The 19,947-nt window shown below is 37.1% G+C and overlaps 2 protein-coding genes across 7 annotated transcripts in view; one reads left to right on the top strand and one right to left on the bottom strand.

Moving 5' to 3' along the window:
• Positions 1-18,188, bottom strand: part of DBF4 (DBF4 zinc finger) — a 30,243-nt gene extending 12,055 nt beyond the window's left edge. For 2 of the 4 annotated variants that reach the window (XM_042965664.1, XM_042965679.1), the window contains exons 1-7: positions 17,893-18,188; positions 16,230-16,402; positions 14,983-15,069; positions 10,151-10,330; positions 8,646-8,696; positions 8,092-8,161; positions 7,810-7,886 (exon numbers count right to left, since the gene is read on the bottom strand). In XM_042965664.1, the coding sequence (XP_042821598.1) occupies positions 7,810-7,886; positions 8,092-8,161; positions 8,646-8,696; positions 10,151-10,330; positions 14,983-15,069; positions 16,230-16,402; positions 17,893-17,938 (684 nt within the window). In that variant the 5' untranslated portion in view covers positions 17,939-18,188. The remainder of the gene's footprint in view (positions 1-7,809; positions 7,887-8,091; positions 8,162-8,645; positions 8,697-10,150; positions 10,331-14,982; positions 15,070-16,229; positions 16,403-17,892) is intronic. The other 2 variants (XM_042965670.1, XM_007076757.3) reach the window with 2 other exon arrangements.
• A 128-nt stretch (positions 18,189-18,316) lies between these two features.
• The window catches only part of SLC25A40 (solute carrier family 25 member 40), a 53,044-nt gene continuing 51,413 nt past the window's right edge, over positions 18,317-19,947 (top strand). For all 3 annotated transcript variants that reach the window (XR_006210982.1, XM_042965645.1, XM_015535126.2), the window contains exon 1: positions 18,317-18,521. The gene's annotated coding sequence lies outside the window, so the exon portion shown is untranslated. The remainder of the gene's footprint in view (positions 18,522-19,947) is intronic.

Genomic DNA, 19,947 nt, shown 5'->3' with positions numbered 1-19,947 from the left:
CTTACTTTTATAATGCACCCCCAAAATACCTTGCATTCTAGCTATAATTGTTTTTGTCTTCACAGAAAGAAATCAACCAATGAGGAAAAGGTACAGTTAATGAAATAATCTAAAAGTCATTGTAAGTTATTTTTATGCCTTTACTCAACAAAACATTTGTGATAGAATGAACAAAGGAATTATTGAAATATTACAGTCTGTCAATTCCTGTCAAGGTGGAATATGTTAAATATGGTTAATTAATCCCCCTGATAACAACTAAAACTCTGGATAAAATACAATAAGCAACTACAGGAGAACAGAAAAGTAAATAAAAGCAGACGTACTGTAGAAAGAATCCAAAACTTAGGCCACCTTTAAGGGACTACACTTCCCATCCTCCCCTTTATCTCACAATGTAACCTCTAATCACAGAGTTGGCAGCAATTAGTGGAGCCAGTGGCTAAAACTTCTATATAAACCACATATTTCCTGTAGTCCCAAGAGTACAAAGGAAATCCATGGACTATTTTTTCCTTTTCTCCCACAGTTCTACCTCAGGGTGGATCCCAGTTATTAAACTGCAGTTGTAGGTGCCATAGGCAACTAAAATTGAGAAATCCTGACTTTCTAAACATAAAAACAAGGGAAAGGGCCATTGTAGGCTGGAGAGTGAAGGGTAGACTGCAGAAAGTAGCAAGTTGGAGAAAGGGATCCCTAATTACCTATATATATACAAAATAGGTGTTGGGCTTAACTTCAAGGCTTTGAAAATAGAACTAAGATTTAAACACTGCCCAAGCCTTTGACTAACCTATAAGTGATACATGTGCAGAACAAACAGCTGCATACAAATCTTTGAAAACCAAAACGGAGACTGGAAGTGCTATGTACAGAAACTGAGACAGAACTGATAGTTTGAACAAAACTTGACAAATGTTTGCTAAAACAATCACACACACAAAACCCCCAATCACGACAGCAACAAAATCAGCATTCTCCAGAGTACTGTAATAGCTCTGGAAGTCTATACAACATAAATTTGCAATATTTAATATAAATAAAAAATTATTTGACATATTAAGTATCAGTAAAAACATGATCAATTCTTGAGGGAAAAAGACAATCAGATGCCAACCCCAAGATGTTTCCAATGTCAAAATTATCAGAGAAAGACTCTAAGGGTAAACACAGTTAAAATGAATGGGAAAATACAAGTTCTCTGCAAAAAGACAAACAATTTAAAAATAATCAAATGTAGAAGTGAAAAATACATGATTTAGAATTAACTGGATGGGCTTAAAAACACAGATGATCCACTGAAGTGTCAGAGAATTGGAAGACATCAATAAAAATCTTTACTTAGAAGAACAGAGAAAAAAAGGTGGGCGGGGGAATGAACAGTCTCTCAGGGACCCAGTAAGCACCTTGTTTGTATTCTACTATAATTAACAAAAAAAGGTCTAAAATTAGTGTTACTGGAGATGCAGAAATAGAAGAAACAGAATGAAGAAAAACAAGTTTAACAAAATAGCTCAAACTTCCCAAACATAAGTTTATAGATTTCAGAAGCTTAGTGAACAACAAACAGAATCATCTCAAAGTAAACCATGCTGAGGCATAACACAAACTGTTGAAAACCAAACATAAATTAAAAATTTTGGAAGTACATAGAGAAAAATGATCATTATATATAAGAAAACAACAATCGAATGACTCCAGATTTTTCATCAAAATCCGTGGAAGCAAGATAGTTGTAGAACACCTGTAAAAGTACTAAAATAAAGGGGCGCCTGGGTGGCTCAGTTGGTTAAGCATCCGACTTCAGCTCGGGTCACAATCCCGCGATCCGTGAGTTTGAGTCCCACGTTGGGCTCTGGGCTGATGGCTCAGAGCCTGGAGCCTGCTTCCGATTCTGTGTCTCCCTCTCTCTCTGCCCCTCCCCCGTTCATGCTCTCTCTCTGTCTCAAAAATAAATAAACGTTAAAAAAAAAAAGTACTAAAATAAAGAATTTTTATTTATTTTTTTAAGTTTATTTATTTTGAGAGAGAGACCATGTGCACAAGTGCACACAAGCAGGGGAAGGGCAGAGAGAGAATTTCAAGCAGGCTCTACACTGCCAATGCAGAGCCGAAGCGGGGCTTATCTCACAAACCGAACTGTGAGATCACGACCTGAGCCGAGATCAAGAGTAGGATGCTTAACCAACTGAGCCATGCAGGTGCCCCTGAAATTAAAAAAAAAAAAAATTAATTCATAGTTCTTTATCCAGTGAAAAGATCTTACAGGAATGAAAGCAAAATAAAAACATTCTCACATTCTCTTCCATATGACTTTTTCGAGCTAAAAGGGTAAAACTGGTGGGTTTTTCAAAAAATGCAAATCTAACAAAATATATCACAAAAATTGGTTTGGGAGGATAAAAGGGTTCAAAAAGTCTTAAGCCTTCTACATTTTATTTGAAGGGTAAAATGCTAACTCTAAATAGACTATGAAAAGTTACATAGGTATAGTTTAAATCCTAAGCAACAACTAAAAACAAAACAAAAACAAAAACAAAAAAATGGATATGGTCAAAAAGCCAAGAGATAAATTTTCCAACAATCTGAAAGGCAGCAGAAAAGAGAGAAACAGAGAAATAAAATACAGAGAACACCAAGAGAAAAACATTAGTATACTTAATAGGCCTAAATTAAACAATACTGATAATTACTAAGTAGAAATCATTAAAAACATGCCAATTAAAAGACAGACATTGGCAGATTTAATAAAACAGACAAGTTCCAAATATCTATTAGAAACGCATTTAAAAAACACACAGGTATGTAAATGGAGAAGGAATAAAAAAGAGCATGCAAACACTAATCAAAAGGAAGCTGGGGACACCTGGGTAGCTCAGTTAAGTGTCTGACTTCTGCTCAGGTCATGATCTTGTGGATCATGGGATAGAGCTCCACATCAAGCTCTTGCTAACAGCTCAGAGCCTGCAGCCTGCTTCAGATTCTGTGCCTCCCTCTCACTCTGTCCTTCCCCCGCTCTTACTGTCTCCTTCTCGCTCTAAAATAAATGTTAAAAAAAATTAATAGTAATAAAAAAAGGAAAAAAGTGGCAATAGTGTTTCAGACACAGAGACTTCAGAACATGAAATACTAACAGGGACACAGGGACATTATATGACAATAAGGTTACTTACTAATAGGGACAGAGGGACATATGATAAGATTAATTCACAAAGAAAACATAAGAATAATATAGGTGTATACATCTAAGAAGACTCAAAATACATGAGTCAAAAAGTGTGACAGAACTGGAAGGAAAAGTACACAAATTCACATTATACTTGGCAACTTCGGTACTCCTCTCACTTTCAGTAATGGCTAGAATAAGACAAAAAATCAGTATGGATACAGAAAACCTATACAATTTGACCTATTTGACATCTAAAGAATATTCCACCTATTGGGGTGGCCTGTGTGGCTCAGCTGGTTAAGCATCAACTCTTGGTTTCAGCTCAGGTCATATCTCATGGTCTGTAGGTCTGAGCCAGTTTGTAGGTTTGAGCCCCATGTCAGGCTCTGCACTGACAGCACAGATACTGCTTGGGATTCTGTCTCCTCTCTCTCTGCCCCTCCTCTAGTTGCTCTGTCTCTGCCCCTCACAAAATAAATAAACTTAAAAAAAAAAAAAAAAAAAAAGAGAACATTCCATCTATTAATTGCAGAATATACACTTTTTAAGTGCACATGGAACTTGCATTAAGAGACTATATTCTGGACAATGATACAAACCTTGACAAACTTGAAAGAACTGAAATCACACAAAGTGGGTGTTCTGACCATAAAAGAATTAAAACAGCAATCATTCATTGCTAGTGGAAATGTAAAATGGTAGAATCCTTTTGGAAGACAGTTTGGCAGCTTCTTACCAAATTCAACATACTCTTACCATCTAATCCAGCAATTATACTCCTTGGTATTTATCCAAATGAGTTGAAAACTAAGGTCCAAACAAAACCCTGCACATGGCAACCAAGATGTCTTTCAGAAGGTGAATGAGTAAAGTTGCAAATCCAGGCAATGGAATTATTCAGCAATTAAAATAAAAAAGCTATCAAGTCATGACAAGACATGGAGAAACTTTAAAAGCCTATCACTAACTGAAGAAGCTAATCTGAAAAGGCTACATACTATATGATACCAAATATGACATTCTGGAAAAAGCCAAACTATGGAAAAAGGATCAGTAGTTACGAGGAGGGAGAGAGAGATGAATAGATGGAGCCTTTTTCGAGAAACTACTCTGTATGATACTGTGATGGAAGATACATGTCACTATTCATTTGTGCAAACCTACAGAATGTACAACATCAAGAGTGAATGAACCCTAACGTAAACTATGGACTTTAAGTGATGATGACTTATCAATAAAGATTCATCAATTTATAATCAATGCACCACTGTAGTGCAGGATGTTGATAGTGGGGGAGGCTGTGTGTATACTGAGAGGCAAGGGGTATGTGGGAATATCTGCCACTTACTCAAATTTACTATGAACCTACAGCTGCTCCAAAACAGTGTCTGTATGTATACTATATCCATAAATACCATATATATTATATATATTTGATGCATATCATAAACATATATATTATATACACATACACACACACCTACATATATATATATAAAGCTCTATACAAATTGCGTGGGAATGCAGTAAAGCAGAGCTCAAAAAAAATTTACAGCAAAGCTGGTTCTTTGAAAAGATTAATAAAATTGATAAAACTCTATCCTAATGAAGAAAAAATGTAATAATGATCTCAGGAATGAAAGACGAAACCTCATTCAGACTCCATAGACATTAAAAGCTTAATTAGGGAATATTATAAACAACTTTGCCATCAATTTGACAGCTTAGACAGGAAGTACAAATTCCAAACACCAAAATACACTCAAGAAGAAATAACCTGAAATTTCTTTTATCTAATAAAGAAATTGAATTCATAGTTGGGGATTTTCAAAAGAAAATTCCAGACCTAGATAACCTTACTAGGAAATTCAACCAAACATTTAAGAAATAAAACTGACTCGGGGCGCCTGGGTGGCTCGGTCGGTTAAGTGTCTGACTTCAGCTCAGGTCATGATCTCGCAGTCCGTGAGTTCGAGCCCCGCGTCGGGCTCTGTGCTGACTGCTCAGAGCCTGGAGCCTGTTTCGGATTCTGTGTCTCCCTCTTTCTCTGCCCCTCCCCTGTTCATGCTCTATCTTTCTCTGTCTCAAAAATAAATAAACATTAAAAAAAAAAAAAAAAAAGAAAGAAAACTGATTCTACAAAAACCCATCTAGAAAATAAAAGTGGAAATACATCCCAGCATTTGAGGAGAGAATTACCCTGACGCTAAAACCAAAGACTCAAAACAGAAAAAGAAGACCAATATTCTTCATGTACATATGTATGTGTATATGTACATGTACACACACACACACGCACACACTCCCCAAAATTTCAAGTAAACCGAGAAAAGAAAAAAAAACTCGAAGCACTTTAAACAGTGGAGCAAAATGCATTCATTCAACTTTACTACTTGGCAAGCCAAATTTTCCAGAAACATTTTCTTCTCATATACAAACAAAATTTCTTACATACATACAATCAATCAATCAATCCCTGACAAGTATACATCCTGGACTACAGATAAATTTGGTATTCTTATCCTTTTTGTTTTGAGAGAAAAGATCTGTTTCACAGCTATTTTATCACACTTTCATTGTTTTTCTTGTTTCACCAGGGCAACAACCCCTAGTGTCGGGCCCTTAACAGGACTGAATATCTGTTGAATATTGAGGGTTGTAAGTAAACAAAATATCCCTGAATACTTTTTAAACTATGAACCATGACCTATTAGCAGGTTAATATCAACTTAAGAGTTGTGACTAGTATTTTTTACAAACGAAAATACAATACTATTGAAATACTGGCATAAATCACATTAAGGGTAAGTACTATTTCATGAAACTTGTTTCAGATATGTACTTAAATACACTGCATGTAGACAGAAATACGTTTGTATATTCAGAGACCATAATGTCCTTGTGAGTTTACATTTTCGTATTTGTTTCTATATACCATCCAAAAACTCTGTAAAGAACAGTAAAGGTAGCTTAATGCTATTTAGCATATTTCAATTAAGGTATATTCACCCATAATTTTTTAAAATTTGGAAATAGCCATTTGGAGGTTTGTTTTATCACTTGTAAATAAGATATTCAAAGCATTAAGTATTAAGTAAACTATTTGTTACTTTCTGCAAATTGTTCCTATCTTGTACAAATGTAAACTTATTAAAAATACAAAATTCATTAAGACTTTAGGTATCTTTGCACATAACATGCATATATGGAATACTCATGATGTAAAATATGTTTCTTATTGAAAACTGTGTTCAGAAGAGTTTAAAAGTCACTGTCCCAATGTCACTATTACCAGCAAACATGCTTTACTGGCAACCAGACCTTTCATATCTATTCAACTAGGTTACTCTATTAATAGTCTCAGTAATTTTCCAAACCTTTCCAAATAAACTCTAACTCCTTTATACAATGTGCAAGGTCCTATCTGAACTTCGTAATTTTTCCTGCTTCATCATTTATCATTCTCCCACACAAAAATCAAGGTGCATTTGATTTCAGAAAATTTCCCTAACATGCCAGCCTATTTATGTCTACATGTGTTTATACATATACTCTTCTATAAAATTTTCCTTTTATATTTTAATCATTTAAGGATTGACGAAGAAAAAGCAGACCACAAAAGAACACACTGGTATGAGAACTGTGAGAAAAATGAGAGATGATTAAGTTCCAGAAGAAAACAGGTAAACTAAAAAGGAGATGAACAAAAGCTCACAGAACCAATATGACTCGTTTTAAAAAGTGTTAACTCCAGGGGTGCCTGGGTGGCTCAGTTGGTTAAGCGTATGACTTCAGCTCAAGTCATGATCTCACAGCATGTGGGTTCAAACCCCACGTCAGGCTCTGTGCTAACAGCTCTGTGTATGTCTCTCTCTCAAAAATAAATAAACATTAAAAAAAAAAAGTGTTAACTCCATTTGGCAAATCAGTCCGGAGTTTTATACTTCATAGGCTAAAGAGTGAATGGGAAGTATGAAAGTGGAGATTTGAGTTTAGATGATAAAAAGATTGGATGGTTATCAGGGAAGGATAGAGATCAAAAGAGGTAAGTTTTATTATACTTATTTTAAAGGATGGAAAAGCCCTGATTTGGTATAAAGGCTCTAAGGAGGAAGCTAGTTTTTGAAAAGGGAAGACACAAGATACGGAAACATTAGGTCTAACACTGCAATGCCTAATGCACTCAATTAGCAAATATTGTGAGTTCAGGCCAGAAAGCCACAGTGCATAACAAGATTTTGTCATAATGCTATCTAGAGCAGTTGAAAAGTAAACACATTTCCTATTTATGTTCACCAAAGAAATAAATTATATATATGAGAAGCTTCTCCTGCAATAAGCTAATTATGTTTTCCTTCAGAACTGAACATGAGTATCTAATAAAAAGCAACAGCAGCCAAAGAAGCAACCAAAAATAAATACAACTATGCCAGCCTCCCAGGAACAACTTTTACCTCACAAGTAATCCTAAAGTTAAATGATACATAATACCTTATTCAAATAACAGAAAGATGGATACAGTACAAAGGCTTACCTTTGCTGGCAAGTAATATTTTCTACTTGGCAAGAATAATTTATAGATAAATAAAAACCAACCTTGATCACTGTGATTAGTTTAAAAATTAAGGAAAATAACATACCACATCTCTTACAGAAGTGCTTGATTTCTTGAGTAAATATAATTCTTTTTTCTTTTGTTCAATGTAGTATCTAATGTCTTCATTAAAAAAAAAAAAAGCTTAAGGTTAGCATTTTTATCTTTAGAGTTAAGCACTGCTATTTTCTTACTACTAGATTTAGGTGAAAGAATTACCATTATAGGACCTCTTGCTATCAGAATACTCCCTACCTAAAGTTGGGAACCAAGGGGTACAAATTAATACTTTTAACAAATATTGTCAAAAAATTGATAAAATCCTTACCATCAATATGAAGAATTTTTACTCCCCATGATAAGGCATTTGATAATATACTATTTGAAGGAATAAAATCCTGTAAAATAAAAAAGGTTTGATAGTTTTTCTAGAAAATTACTAACTTAAATGAGCTAAATTTTAAAAATTATTTGAGGGTTAATGTCACTGAGGTGGGTATTCAGTAACATACACAGTTACAAGGGCAAAGAGTACACCAGTTTTTATTTTGCGATTTCTAAAATCAACCCTGTTTAATATATTCCCATATACTTCACAATTAATCCCACTGTAGCCTTCCAATTAACAGTTTCAAGAAATTTCATTTAAAAATACAAAAATGCCATAAGCTTCATACGTCTGCAGTAATATTTTAAAAGGCCACAAGATGGAGATGTTTCTTCATGAAAAGTAGATTCTGTTCTTTGTAAAACAAGATACATGCTGATATTTACGCTTTTTCTACTTAAAATTAGGAAAGGAAGATTTGGGGAACATCTCCATTTCCACTTGAATTTTTAATAACAGAATAAATACTGTCAGTTTTTAAATTTCATACTTACATGGTCCTTGATAGCTTTTTCAACTAATAATTTTCCTCTGCTCAAACACACCTATAAAAAGACCAGAGATCAAACGTTAAACATTATAACATAATGCCTCATTGGGAAAAAATTAAAAATAGCTAAAATAAATAGATACAATTTATAAATTTTAATAATAAAATATCAAAAATAAATGAAAGGTATCTGTACAAGTATTACAGACTATCAACACAATAAATGTACAGTAAAAGTGAGTTCCTTAGAGTCTTGGGAATAAGATCTATTAAAGTATGCTTCTTTTCTTGATAGAGCAACTAAACAAATGAGACCATAGGTTAGTTTTGTAGTAAATTCTATTAAACATTAAAAATAAAATAGCTAGATTCTTCTGAAATTGTCTATAATTAAAAACTAAGTTTAGATTCTAATTCCCTATTCAAATGAAGATCTAAGAATATCAATTGTATATGTTGTCTTTACATGGTATTTCATTTCACATTTTAAGCAAAATACTGGAGATGCAATTGAAATGCTATGAGCAACAGTTCATTTGGAACCATTCACTAGTATATAATCTCATTCCTGCAAAAAAGCATTAAAGTGAAAAAATGCATGAGCCTTCCTGGACTTTTTTCCCCTTCTGTGTATTTGTTTTTTCTCCTTCCACAATTTATCCTTGACTATAATCTTCAAACTTACTGTCAACAGAGTACTAGAGATAACTAAATAACTAAAACAGAGACTGGCAAACTTTTTCTGTAAAGGGCCAAATCGTACATGTTTTAGGCTCTACAGGCCATATAGTATCTGCCCCAATTATCCAATACTTCCTATATAGGAAACTCAATTTGTAAACAAACAGGACTGGTTGTATTTTAATAAAACTTTATGTACAATGACATCTGAATTTAAATTTGTCACAAAATATTCTTTAGATTTTTGCCCAAGCATTTAAAGATATAAAAACCATGCTCATAAGCTGTAAAAAACAAGTGGCAGGCCGGATTTGGCCTACAGAATCTTTGTTTGCTTACTAACGCTGTGAAGCAAACAAAAAGTTTCCATTTCTTCTTTAAATAATGATCTACTCTTACTTTTAGTTGTAAATTACTCTTCAAAATAAAAGTCATCCCCAAATGCAAAGCTATTATTTTAGCCGAGCATGACTGCATAAGTATTAGGAGAAAATCACCATACTTTAAGACAATAACTTTATTGGGGTGCCTGGGTGACTCAGTCGGTTAGGCAATGACTTCAGCTCAGGTCATGATCTCGCAGTTTGTGGGTGCAAACCCTATGTTGGGGCTCTGTGCTGAGAGCTTGTAACCTGCTTCAGATGCTCTGTCTCCCTCTCTCTGTCCCTCCCCGACTAGTACTCTATCTCTCTCTCAAAAATAAACATTAAAAAAAAAAAAAAAATGACTGGAAAGCCACACACAATGTAGATATTCTACCTAAGTGAACTCGACTGTCAGTCTCATGAGATCCTCCAGCTATGGCCTTTGTGAATGTAAGATACTTACTGAATCTGGAGATTTAAAAGAACTTCCATCATGGCTGGGATGAGGTGAGGTGGTTTCTGCAGTATATGCAGATTCTGGACTTGGTACAGGAGAAATTCTTCCCAACGTTTGTGCAAATTTAGCTTCCTTTTTGTTTGAAATAAGGTAACTGATATCTTTGCTGAGAAATTCTTCAACTCGCTAAAGGAAACCAAAGTATTTTCAAATAAGCCATATAAACCATAGACTGTTTCATATTTTTAGTATAAAATGCAAATTTGATACGTTGTAATGATTTGTAGGGGCGCCTGATGGCTTAGTCAGTTAAGGGTCCAACTGGCTCAGGTTATGATCTCATGACTGATGGGTTCCAGCCCCACATCGGGCTCTGTGCTGACAGCTGAGAGTCTGAAGCCTGCTTTGGATTCTGTGTCTCCCTCTCTCTGCCTCTCCCGTGCTCACACTCTTTTATCTCTCTCAAAAAATAACACATTAAAAAAATTTTTTTTTAAGTTGTAAATTGGGGGTTTTTATAAGGTGTTCTTTTGACTATGAGTTCTGAGCAAGTACAACGGGAGTTCCAATAACAACCAGCATGGGCTAGATACTATTTTTAAGTACTTTATATATCCCAATTAGTTTAATCCACAACAACTCCATGGTCCTAATACTGCTAATATCCACATTTTGTGGAGAAGAAAACTAAGGAGAAGTTAAGCGACTTGCTGCAGGTTACAACACCAGTAAATAACAGAACTTGAACATAGGTATTGTGACTCAAGTCCATCCTCTAAAGCACTACAGTTCAGTAGAACTTAATGCAATAATGAAAATGTTCTTTACCAGCATATTGTCCAATATGGTAGCCAACTTGCCACATTTGGCTACTGAGTACTTAAAATGTAACAAATGTAACTCATGTGACCAAGCAACAGAATTTTAAATTTTACTTAAATTTAAATAGCCACGTGTGCCAGATGGCTATCATACTGGACAGTACAGCTCAAAATCAGTTATAACATCTTTACGTATACGAGGGGACCCTTACCCTTTGAGTCTAAGGTCAAAGACAATTACCCTACTAAAATTTTTGAAAACCACTGTTTAAATGCCTGAATTTATAAATGCAGGTACCAAATGTCAACATTATCAAAGATCATTCCCATCCAAGGACAGGAAAATTAAAGTAGACATAAATACTATCAATCATTAACTATTTCCATAAATGAAAAATTTCTAAAATATTTTAAAAAGCTGTATCTAATTTCTATAGGATCTTACAACATAAATGGAAATAACAATAAAAACAGCAAAACATGTAACATGAATTAATTCCATCTAAGCATTAAGCAGAATCTGCTGCTTATACCAGTGGCTAGATGTAAATCACTATTTCCTTTTTTCTGAGCAACATTTCATCAACTAGTAAATAAGATATTCACATTTATTAATTCCAGGGACTATAAACTCAAATGCCTACACGTGCCAGCAGGAATATAAATTCACAATTTACACATCAAATGCTTTCTTCATTTTCATAAATATGTGGCTTCAGTGCTGCCAGACGTTCCAATTTTTCAAAACAAGCCCAATCTCCTATATATTTTTTAAAAATTGTGATAAAGTATATGCAAAATTGACTATTCTATTTTTTAGTGCACAATTCAGTGGTATTAAGTACATTTACAATGTTGTACAACCATTACCACTATACACTTTTAGAACTTTTCCATCATCCTAAGCTGAAATTCTGAATCCATTAAACAGCAAGCCCCCCCCCCATTTTTTTTTTCTCTTCCTATCCCTTCTTAACCTGTGTCCTACTTTGTTTCTATGAATTTAACCATTCCAGATTCTTCATACAGGTGGAATCATGTACTTGTTCTTTTGTATTTGAGTTATTTTGCTTAGGACAGTGTTTTCAAGGTTCATCCATACTGTGGCATGGAAAAGGATTTCACCCCTTTTCAAGGTTGAATAATATTCCATTGCAGGTATAGACCACATTTTGTTCATCCATTGATCCTGATGAAAATTTGGGTTGTTTCCACCTTTTGTCTATTGTGAATGCCACTATGAACATATCTCTTCAAGGCCCTCCTCTCAAATCTTTTGGATATAAGTTGTTTTCCACGCAGTTGCACCATTTTATAACTCCAACAGTGCACAAGGGTTCCAAATTCCACACATCCTTGCCAACTTATTTTTTTGACAGTGACCATCCAAATGGATGTGACATGGTATCTCCTTGTGATTTTGATTTGTATCTTCTTAATGATTAGTGATGTAGAGCATCTTCTCATGTGCTTATTAGCCATTGGTACATCTTCTTTACAGAAATGTCTATTTTAGTCCTTTACTCATGTTTTAACTGGGTTGTTTTTTTGTTGTTGAGCTACAGGTGCGCTTTATATATTCTGGATATTAACCTCTTACCAGGTACATGATCTGCAAATACTTTTTCTTCCCATTTTGTGTGTTTTTGCCCTCTTGATAATATCCTTTTGTGCACAAACGTTTTCATTTTTATGAAGTTCAATTTATCTATTTTTTCATTTATTCTCTGTGCTTTTGATTTCATATCCAAGGAATCAATGCCAAATCCAATGTCATGAAGACTTTTCCTTATATTTTGTTTTAGCTCTTATGTTTAGGCCTTGACCCACTGGTAATTAATTTTAGCATATAACATGCATATAGCTTCATTTTTTTAAAGATTATTTAGAGAGAGAGAGAGCAAGCGAGCAGGAGAGGGGAGCAGAGAGAGAGGGAAAAAGAGAATCCCAAGCAGGTGTCAGGCTGTTAGCACAGAGCCTGAAGCAGGCTTGAACTCATGAACCGTGAGATCATGACCTGAGCTGAAAACCAAGAGTTGGACGCTTAACCGAGCCACCCAGGCACCCCATATTTTAAATATACTCTTTCCTAGGGGTGCCTGGGTGGCTCAGTCAGTTGAATGTCCGACTTTGGCTCAGGTCATGAACTTGCGGTTTGGGAGTTAGAGCCTCGTGTCAGGCTGTGCTGACAGGTTGGAGCTTAAAACCAGCTTCAGATTCTGTGTCTCCCTCTCTCTCAAGAATAAACTTAAAAAAAACTTTCAAATATACTCTTTCCTCTATTTAGTTTGTTGACTCTACCTGGTATATTCCTACTAGACTTTCAAGCCTTAGGTTAAACTCTACCTGTGCAATGATTTCTGAAGGCAAAGTTAATCATTTTCTTCTCTGTATTCTAATGGCAATTTCAACATAATTTCTGTTAGACACGGACAATGCTATATTGTAAATGATTTAGGTGATTCATATTCCCAAAGACTAAGCGCAGTATAGTACATCTTATTTTTGCATCTCCAGCAGCTAAAATAGTGTTGGTATATGAAAGATACCAGTGAAACAATTCTGTAATGAATTTGCACATGCCCAAATTATAATCAGTCTTCAAAGCAGAGTTAAAATTGGGTCTGCAAATAAGCTTCCAAAATTTCTCTACTGGAAGTAATTTCTCCCTCCTGTTGACACTGTATGTTGTGTTACAATTAATTGTGCCCATGTAATCTCTACCAAGATCAGAAGTTGAAGGCAGGATGAACTTAAGATTCATTTTTGAATCTACCAAAACACTTAATACCATGCCCTATAGAATTGATTTAGTTTCATCAGTCTTCAATTTGTTAGCTGTTGCTGAATTTAGGTCTTTTCAAGAGTAAACTCAAAACTTATTTCTTAGTCACTGAAGGTTACAGTGAACATCAGATAAGGAACTCTGTCCTCAAAGTTCATGATATGGCATTTGTCCTTACATCTCTGTTCTTCTCCAACTGCCTTATTTCGGCACAAAATGTTTAAATATGGGCCTAAATGTGGTTGGTTCCATGTCCTTTTTAGATGGTTTTACAACAGCTATATTCCTTGCCACTACTAAAATATATTTCCCCAATAGGTCAGACTTCACTGCTGTGTTTTCAGTGGTTGAATGTCTCAGAAGTGTACTCTCTAGATAAATGGGGTATGTTTTCATTAAGAGTAGACAAAACAAATTCATAAAGTGGACAAGTACAGAAAAAAAACACTGGTAATAATCTGAAGATCAATTACAAAATGAAAAGGGTCTAAGTAATCCTAAAAAATGCGTTAAAAAGCATCAGCCTTTCAAGGAATATCTATTCAACTAAATATTCCTTAACATTGAGCCCTAAAACTCTTACTGTCTAGAGGTCAAGATTCTTTTATAGTTCATGTAAAAGATGACCATTACCAAAGTTTTTTTTTTTAATTATACAGATGGTAAAGTGCTAAGAACAGAAATCAGGACATCACTAAATTATTGGAAAGATAGTGTAGGGGAGATATCATAACTTGATAAAAAAATTTTTTTAAAAGCTAATCAATCAGGGGCGCCTGGGTGGCTCAGTTGGATAAGAGTCCGACTGTGGCTCAGGTCATGGTCTCGCAGTTTGTGGGTTTGAGCCCTCGTCGGGCTATGCGTTGACATCTTAGGACCTAGATCCTACTTTGGATTCTGTGTCTTCCCCTCTCTCTCTCTCTCTCTCTCTCTGCCCCTCTCCCGCTCATACTCTGTCTCTCTCTCTCTCTCAAAAATAAACATTAAAAAAAGTTAATCAAGTTTAGTTGAAAATCCACAGCTTGAGGGAAAAAATCTGGAAATTTATGCTCTTAATATAATCTTCACTTCATTGGTCTACTTCAAACCATTTTAGGATAAAATTTGAATTGTATAAAACCCAACTATTATCAAATGCCTAAGTTAATCCAAAACTTGTTTCTTGCAAGTGCCTCAGGAACTGCTGTAGGAATGAGAGAGAAAGGAGGCAGAGCAAGCATCCCTGCACTAACCGTAAGTGCAGTTTTATATAGAACAGTTTTCTTTTTACTGGCTTTATACACTGTGGACTTCTGAATGATTTTGCTTGAAGAGTTCTGCTAAAAATACAAATCTAAAATCACTGATTTATATCATGTAAGTTAATGGGTTATTCATATTTGAGAAAGCTGTGAAACTAAACCAGAAAGCTACTTTATAGCCATTAATTCCTAAAGGAAAAGAATAGTGGAGTAGCATGTCAGTCTGGGAATTAGGCTGATCCTGTACTGGGCCAGTCATTTCACTTCCCTGGATGCTTAAGTACTTACTACCTAAAACGAAGGAGTCTTTGTTCCAAGGTGGCAGGCCTATAAGACATGATCTTTAGGAATGCAGTCATAGGGTCATTATGACATGTTACTGCTATGACAAATGTGACAATGTTTTAATAACATGAGTAACAAAGTAGAACAGCTTTTCAAAGATAAATAAGTAAATATCACACCAACAAACAATTCCAAGAAACTTGTTACATGTTCCTCTGCAAATTTCTGTTCTAGAAATGCCAGGATTCTTTCGCTTATTCAAAGGTATTGACCTCAACAAACTCAAAGTGCAGCACAAACCTTTTTTTAAATAGGACGAATTAGGAAAGAAATTAATGACTTCTTAACCTCACTTGCTAAAATTTGCCCAGTGTTAACCTTATTCCTAAGAAAATCTTAGAATTTTCCTCAAACTTTCTAATTATTTAATCATTTAGTCAAAGCGTAAGGTAGGAAAGAGGGCTTTTAAAATTGTTAACCCAAAATTGTTCCCTTAATGACATTCATTCTGTTGAGACTGTTACCACTGAGAGTTAATTTTAACTCGTTGTGGTTTCTAGAGGTTTTTTCCTTGTTCTGTAAATGACATTCTTACTGTTATGCTAGTCCAGACAGATTTATGTAGCTCCCTAATAATCACAATCAAGGAGCTGCTGCTCTCTGGAGGACATACCAACATAATAATGAGAACGCAAGCAGAGGTTCCACCAGGCCAAGGGAGTCACAGTTCTCAAACTTCGTGAACTTTACATTAATCACAGAAACATAAAAGTTCTATTATGCTACAATAGGTTAAAACAAATAATTTTTCATTGATGATAAACAGCTCATAAAAATTTTAAGCTTGGTGATTACATGATTATGTTTCCCAAAATGAGTATCTTCAAGGATTTCACAGTAGAAAGTACTAGTCACAAATTATTCCTTTGTCAAAATGTATAGTTTTGACTTACCCCTCCCAGATCCTGAATGTCCTTTTGCAGTTTTTCAGATACGGTGACAGAAGGTAAGTCAATGTAAAATATTTTTCCCCCTAGTGGCTTATATTTGGATTTTTCTGGTTTGTTATCAGTTTTCATAGATTTTAAAGATGATCTGTTTTTTTCATTTTTGACTTGGATTCCACCTGTTGTTTAAAAAATGTAGAATTAGATGTTTTATATGGACAAAAAAATTTCTACTATTTTAAAATTATTTCTTATAGAACATTATACCACAGAGGAGAAAAAAATCTTTATAATCCCGCCAATTAAACACTCAATAGCACTTTTTAAAAATCATTTTTAATGTTTATTCATCTTTGAGAGAGAGAGAGAGACAGCGCGCGAGCGCACAAGCAGGGGAGGGGCAGAGAGAGGGAGACAGAATGAGAAGCAGGCTCCAGGCTCTGAGATGTCAGCACAGAGCCGGAACCTGGGCTCAAACCCCTGAACCGTGAGATGGTGACCTGAGCCAAAGTCAGAGGCTTTAACCGCCTGAGCTAGGCACCTCCACTCAAAAGCATTTTAACATATTTCTTTGTAGTACCACCTAATAAAAAACCAAAATACCATACTTATTTTCACAGATATTGTAAAATAATTATTGCTCTAGCCAAAAGTTGAATCTGCAGGAAATATTTATGTATTTGTTCATATTTTTATGTACTTCGGGGGAAACTACATAAAACCCTTTTGAAAGATTTTCCTCCTTAGGATGCAAACTCCGTGAGCTATTTACTCACACATATTTATGGAGCATCTGCCATTCTGTTGAACACTCAAATAGGGGCTTAAAATGTTTAACACTTTCCAATACAAGAAACCTGTTACCCACGATGACCTAATCCTCAAGATGCCGAAGTTTAGTTTCCTATAGAGTTTGTCTATATATTAAGAACTCAATGGTACATTTTAAGACCCAAATCACCATTCACTTCATTATTTCCCCTGAAAACATCTGAAATCGAAACAACTGCCTCAAAAATTAACTTTCAGAATACAATCCGTTCGTTAAGATGGAGATTCCTATACACGTACTACTACATATACTAGACACATTAAAAAGAAAACCTTGGGAGGATGCAATGCACCTACCATACAAAGTCATCGAAAATGAAAATGTTTGTCTATAATGCTGAAACAGCAAAGGTGTATTTGAAATACAAATACTATCCCTCAACTTTATGAGTGAAAAATAAATACATTCAAAAAGACCAAAAACCCACCCACAGCCACCCAATTTAATCAGGAACTTAAAAGCCACGAACACCTCTGCTTTCAAATAGAGGGCTCGGCGGCAGCCTCAAAGGGCCTGAGCTGAGTCTCAGCATCTGTCCGAGGCTCGGCGAGGTCCCGGGTCCGCACATTGTTTCCTGGTTGTACAATCAACGGCACAACCGGGAATCTGGGGCAGCGGCTAGAGCATGAGCAGTGCGAGGGGCCTGGATGGGATCCGTTCCCTTTCTGAGGCAAAGCCCTGGACAGAGCCTTCCTTCAGGCCACAGAGAAGGACGCACGAGCCATAAAAGAAAAGGAGCAGAGACCCCCGGGGGGAGAACTCCAGAGAATCAAAGGTGGAACCACGAGGAGAGGGAAGGATTAAAGGGACTGCGGGGGCGGGGGAGGGGCTTCATACCCTGGAAATGTCCTTTGCTGTGGATCCTCATGGCTACGGAGTTCATGGCAGCCGCCCGGCACCTACATACTGGGTTTGGGAGAGTGTCGCGCCGGGCGGCCACGAAAACACAGCGCGTCGAGGCCGATTTATCCGCGGGTCTTCTCTTCCCTTCCGCAGACTACCACACCCACGCAGCAGAGATGCCGCGTCTACCGTCCGGGTTTCCGGGGCCGGGTTCGGCTCCAAGGCGCGGAGGAGGAAGAGGTAAAGCACAAACGAGTGGGCTGCGGCGGTTGAAGATTTGAAAACGCGTCACGCGGCCGCGGCGCCCGTACGCGCGCCCCGCCCTCTCTCACGCCGCGCGCCGCGCCCCCACGTGCCTGCCTCCTGGCGCTGCGCGCCCCGCCCCCACGGGCCGCGTCTCCTCCCCTCGCCCCTCCTCCATAGCTGTGCCTTCCAGGCCAGTGGTCACCGCTCTCCGCCGGTGGCTTTGGGTCCCACCGCTACCGTGGAGTCCTTGTGGCTCCTTGTTTACCTAACGTAGTGAATGCAGTTAGCCCAGGTGGCCAGCCCAACCCTCCACCAGGGTCATTCCCGCCTACTAAGATTGCCGGGACCGCTAGCCCTCCAGCTTCCTCCTTCACCAGGTACGCTCCTTGCCCACGGGTCGGCTGTCCCGGAGGCTGGAGGCGTGGTGGCTGCGGCCGAACTAGGACTCAGCCTCCCGCCAGGCCGGGCTGGTTGGCAGCGGCAGCCTCTGCCCGGCGCGCCCCGAGTCGCGGAGCGAGGTTTTCCTGCGGTCATAGCCGACCCAGCCGGCCGGAGACAGGCCAGGCCGCAGAGGGACTTCCAGGGCGGGAGCAGCCTGTGGGGGGAGGGGGGCGTCAGAGCGAAGGTCGGGCCAGGCGACTCGCAGCCTAGAGCGAGTTCACGTCGCCTTGTGCCATTTGGTACTTGACTGTGTGCTGCTCATTTGGTCTCTGTTTTCGTTTTGTGGAGTTTATTTCAACAATAATAGAAAATGGAATTTGAAATCTCAAGCTTTAGGGTTTGGGGTCTGGACCGGCCACTTAGCAGCGTGTAACTTTTGGTTAAATTACCTAATCCCTTTGAGTGCCAGTTTTTTTACTTGTAACATGGGGATAATAATGGGATTACAGAAAGGAGTACATTAAAATATGTTGTAAAGTAAAATAATTTTGTAAGTGGGAAAACGCTTCACAAAATTATTTTGGGTTTGTTACTGCTTGTAAACTTGTGAAGGAGGAAAAGGATTAAATCTTGTACCATTTTGCATTCATTAACTTCTGGCCGTAATAGTCACTCATTGTATAATGGTTGATTTTCGAACTAGTGGAGGTCAGGGAGGTTAGTGCCAATATCACCGTTTCACCGATGGGTACCTTAAAGCATAGGATTGTAATAACCCTTAACCAAAATGGAGAATACAAAGAGGTGGTTCAGGTTGGTTAAGGGAAATGAGAGTTCAGTTGTGGATGGCTTTAGGTTGAAGGACCTGGGGAGAGAATCATGAAACTATATTACCAATCGGTAATACTTGTTTGTAAGGTAGGAGAGATGGGGGGTGGGGGGTGGGGGAAGGTAGTGAAGAGAGGGAAAAGATTGGTTTGAGAGACCTAGACACCCTCAGCCAGAGGGTGATGCGGAAGAGGTTATCAGATCTTGGGAGGCAGATGGAGGTATAGTTTGAACAAAGCATTCAACATGAGAATTTCTGTTTGAGGGAAACAACCTATTTCCAAAATGTAAACCTACAGAAAGAGCACAAGATTTTTATGTTTATTAAAAGCTTTAGGATTGAGAAACACGAATATAGAATGCAGTTAAAGTCATTTAAGGAATGACTTTAAGGAAAGTCATTTGAGGAAATGACATTACCCAGGAGGGCATGTGAAATAAGAGAAGCAGTGATGAGCAGACCATGATGAAATAGTGAGAAAGATGGAGAAAAGGTCGTAGAGGTGGGAAGAGAATTGGGAACGAAACTTCCTAGAAGTCACAGAATTACAAACATTGGGCTCATGCAGTCTTCACTGTCTGGCTTTGGGTAGT

Source organism: Panthera tigris, chromosome A2 (genome assembly GCF_018350195.1).
Source record: "Panthera tigris isolate Pti1 chromosome A2, P.tigris_Pti1_mat1.1, whole genome shotgun sequence".
Taxonomy (NCBI): Eukaryota; Metazoa; Chordata; class Mammalia; order Carnivora; family Felidae; genus Panthera; species Panthera tigris.
This window is presented reverse-complemented; position numbering and strand designations above follow the sequence as displayed.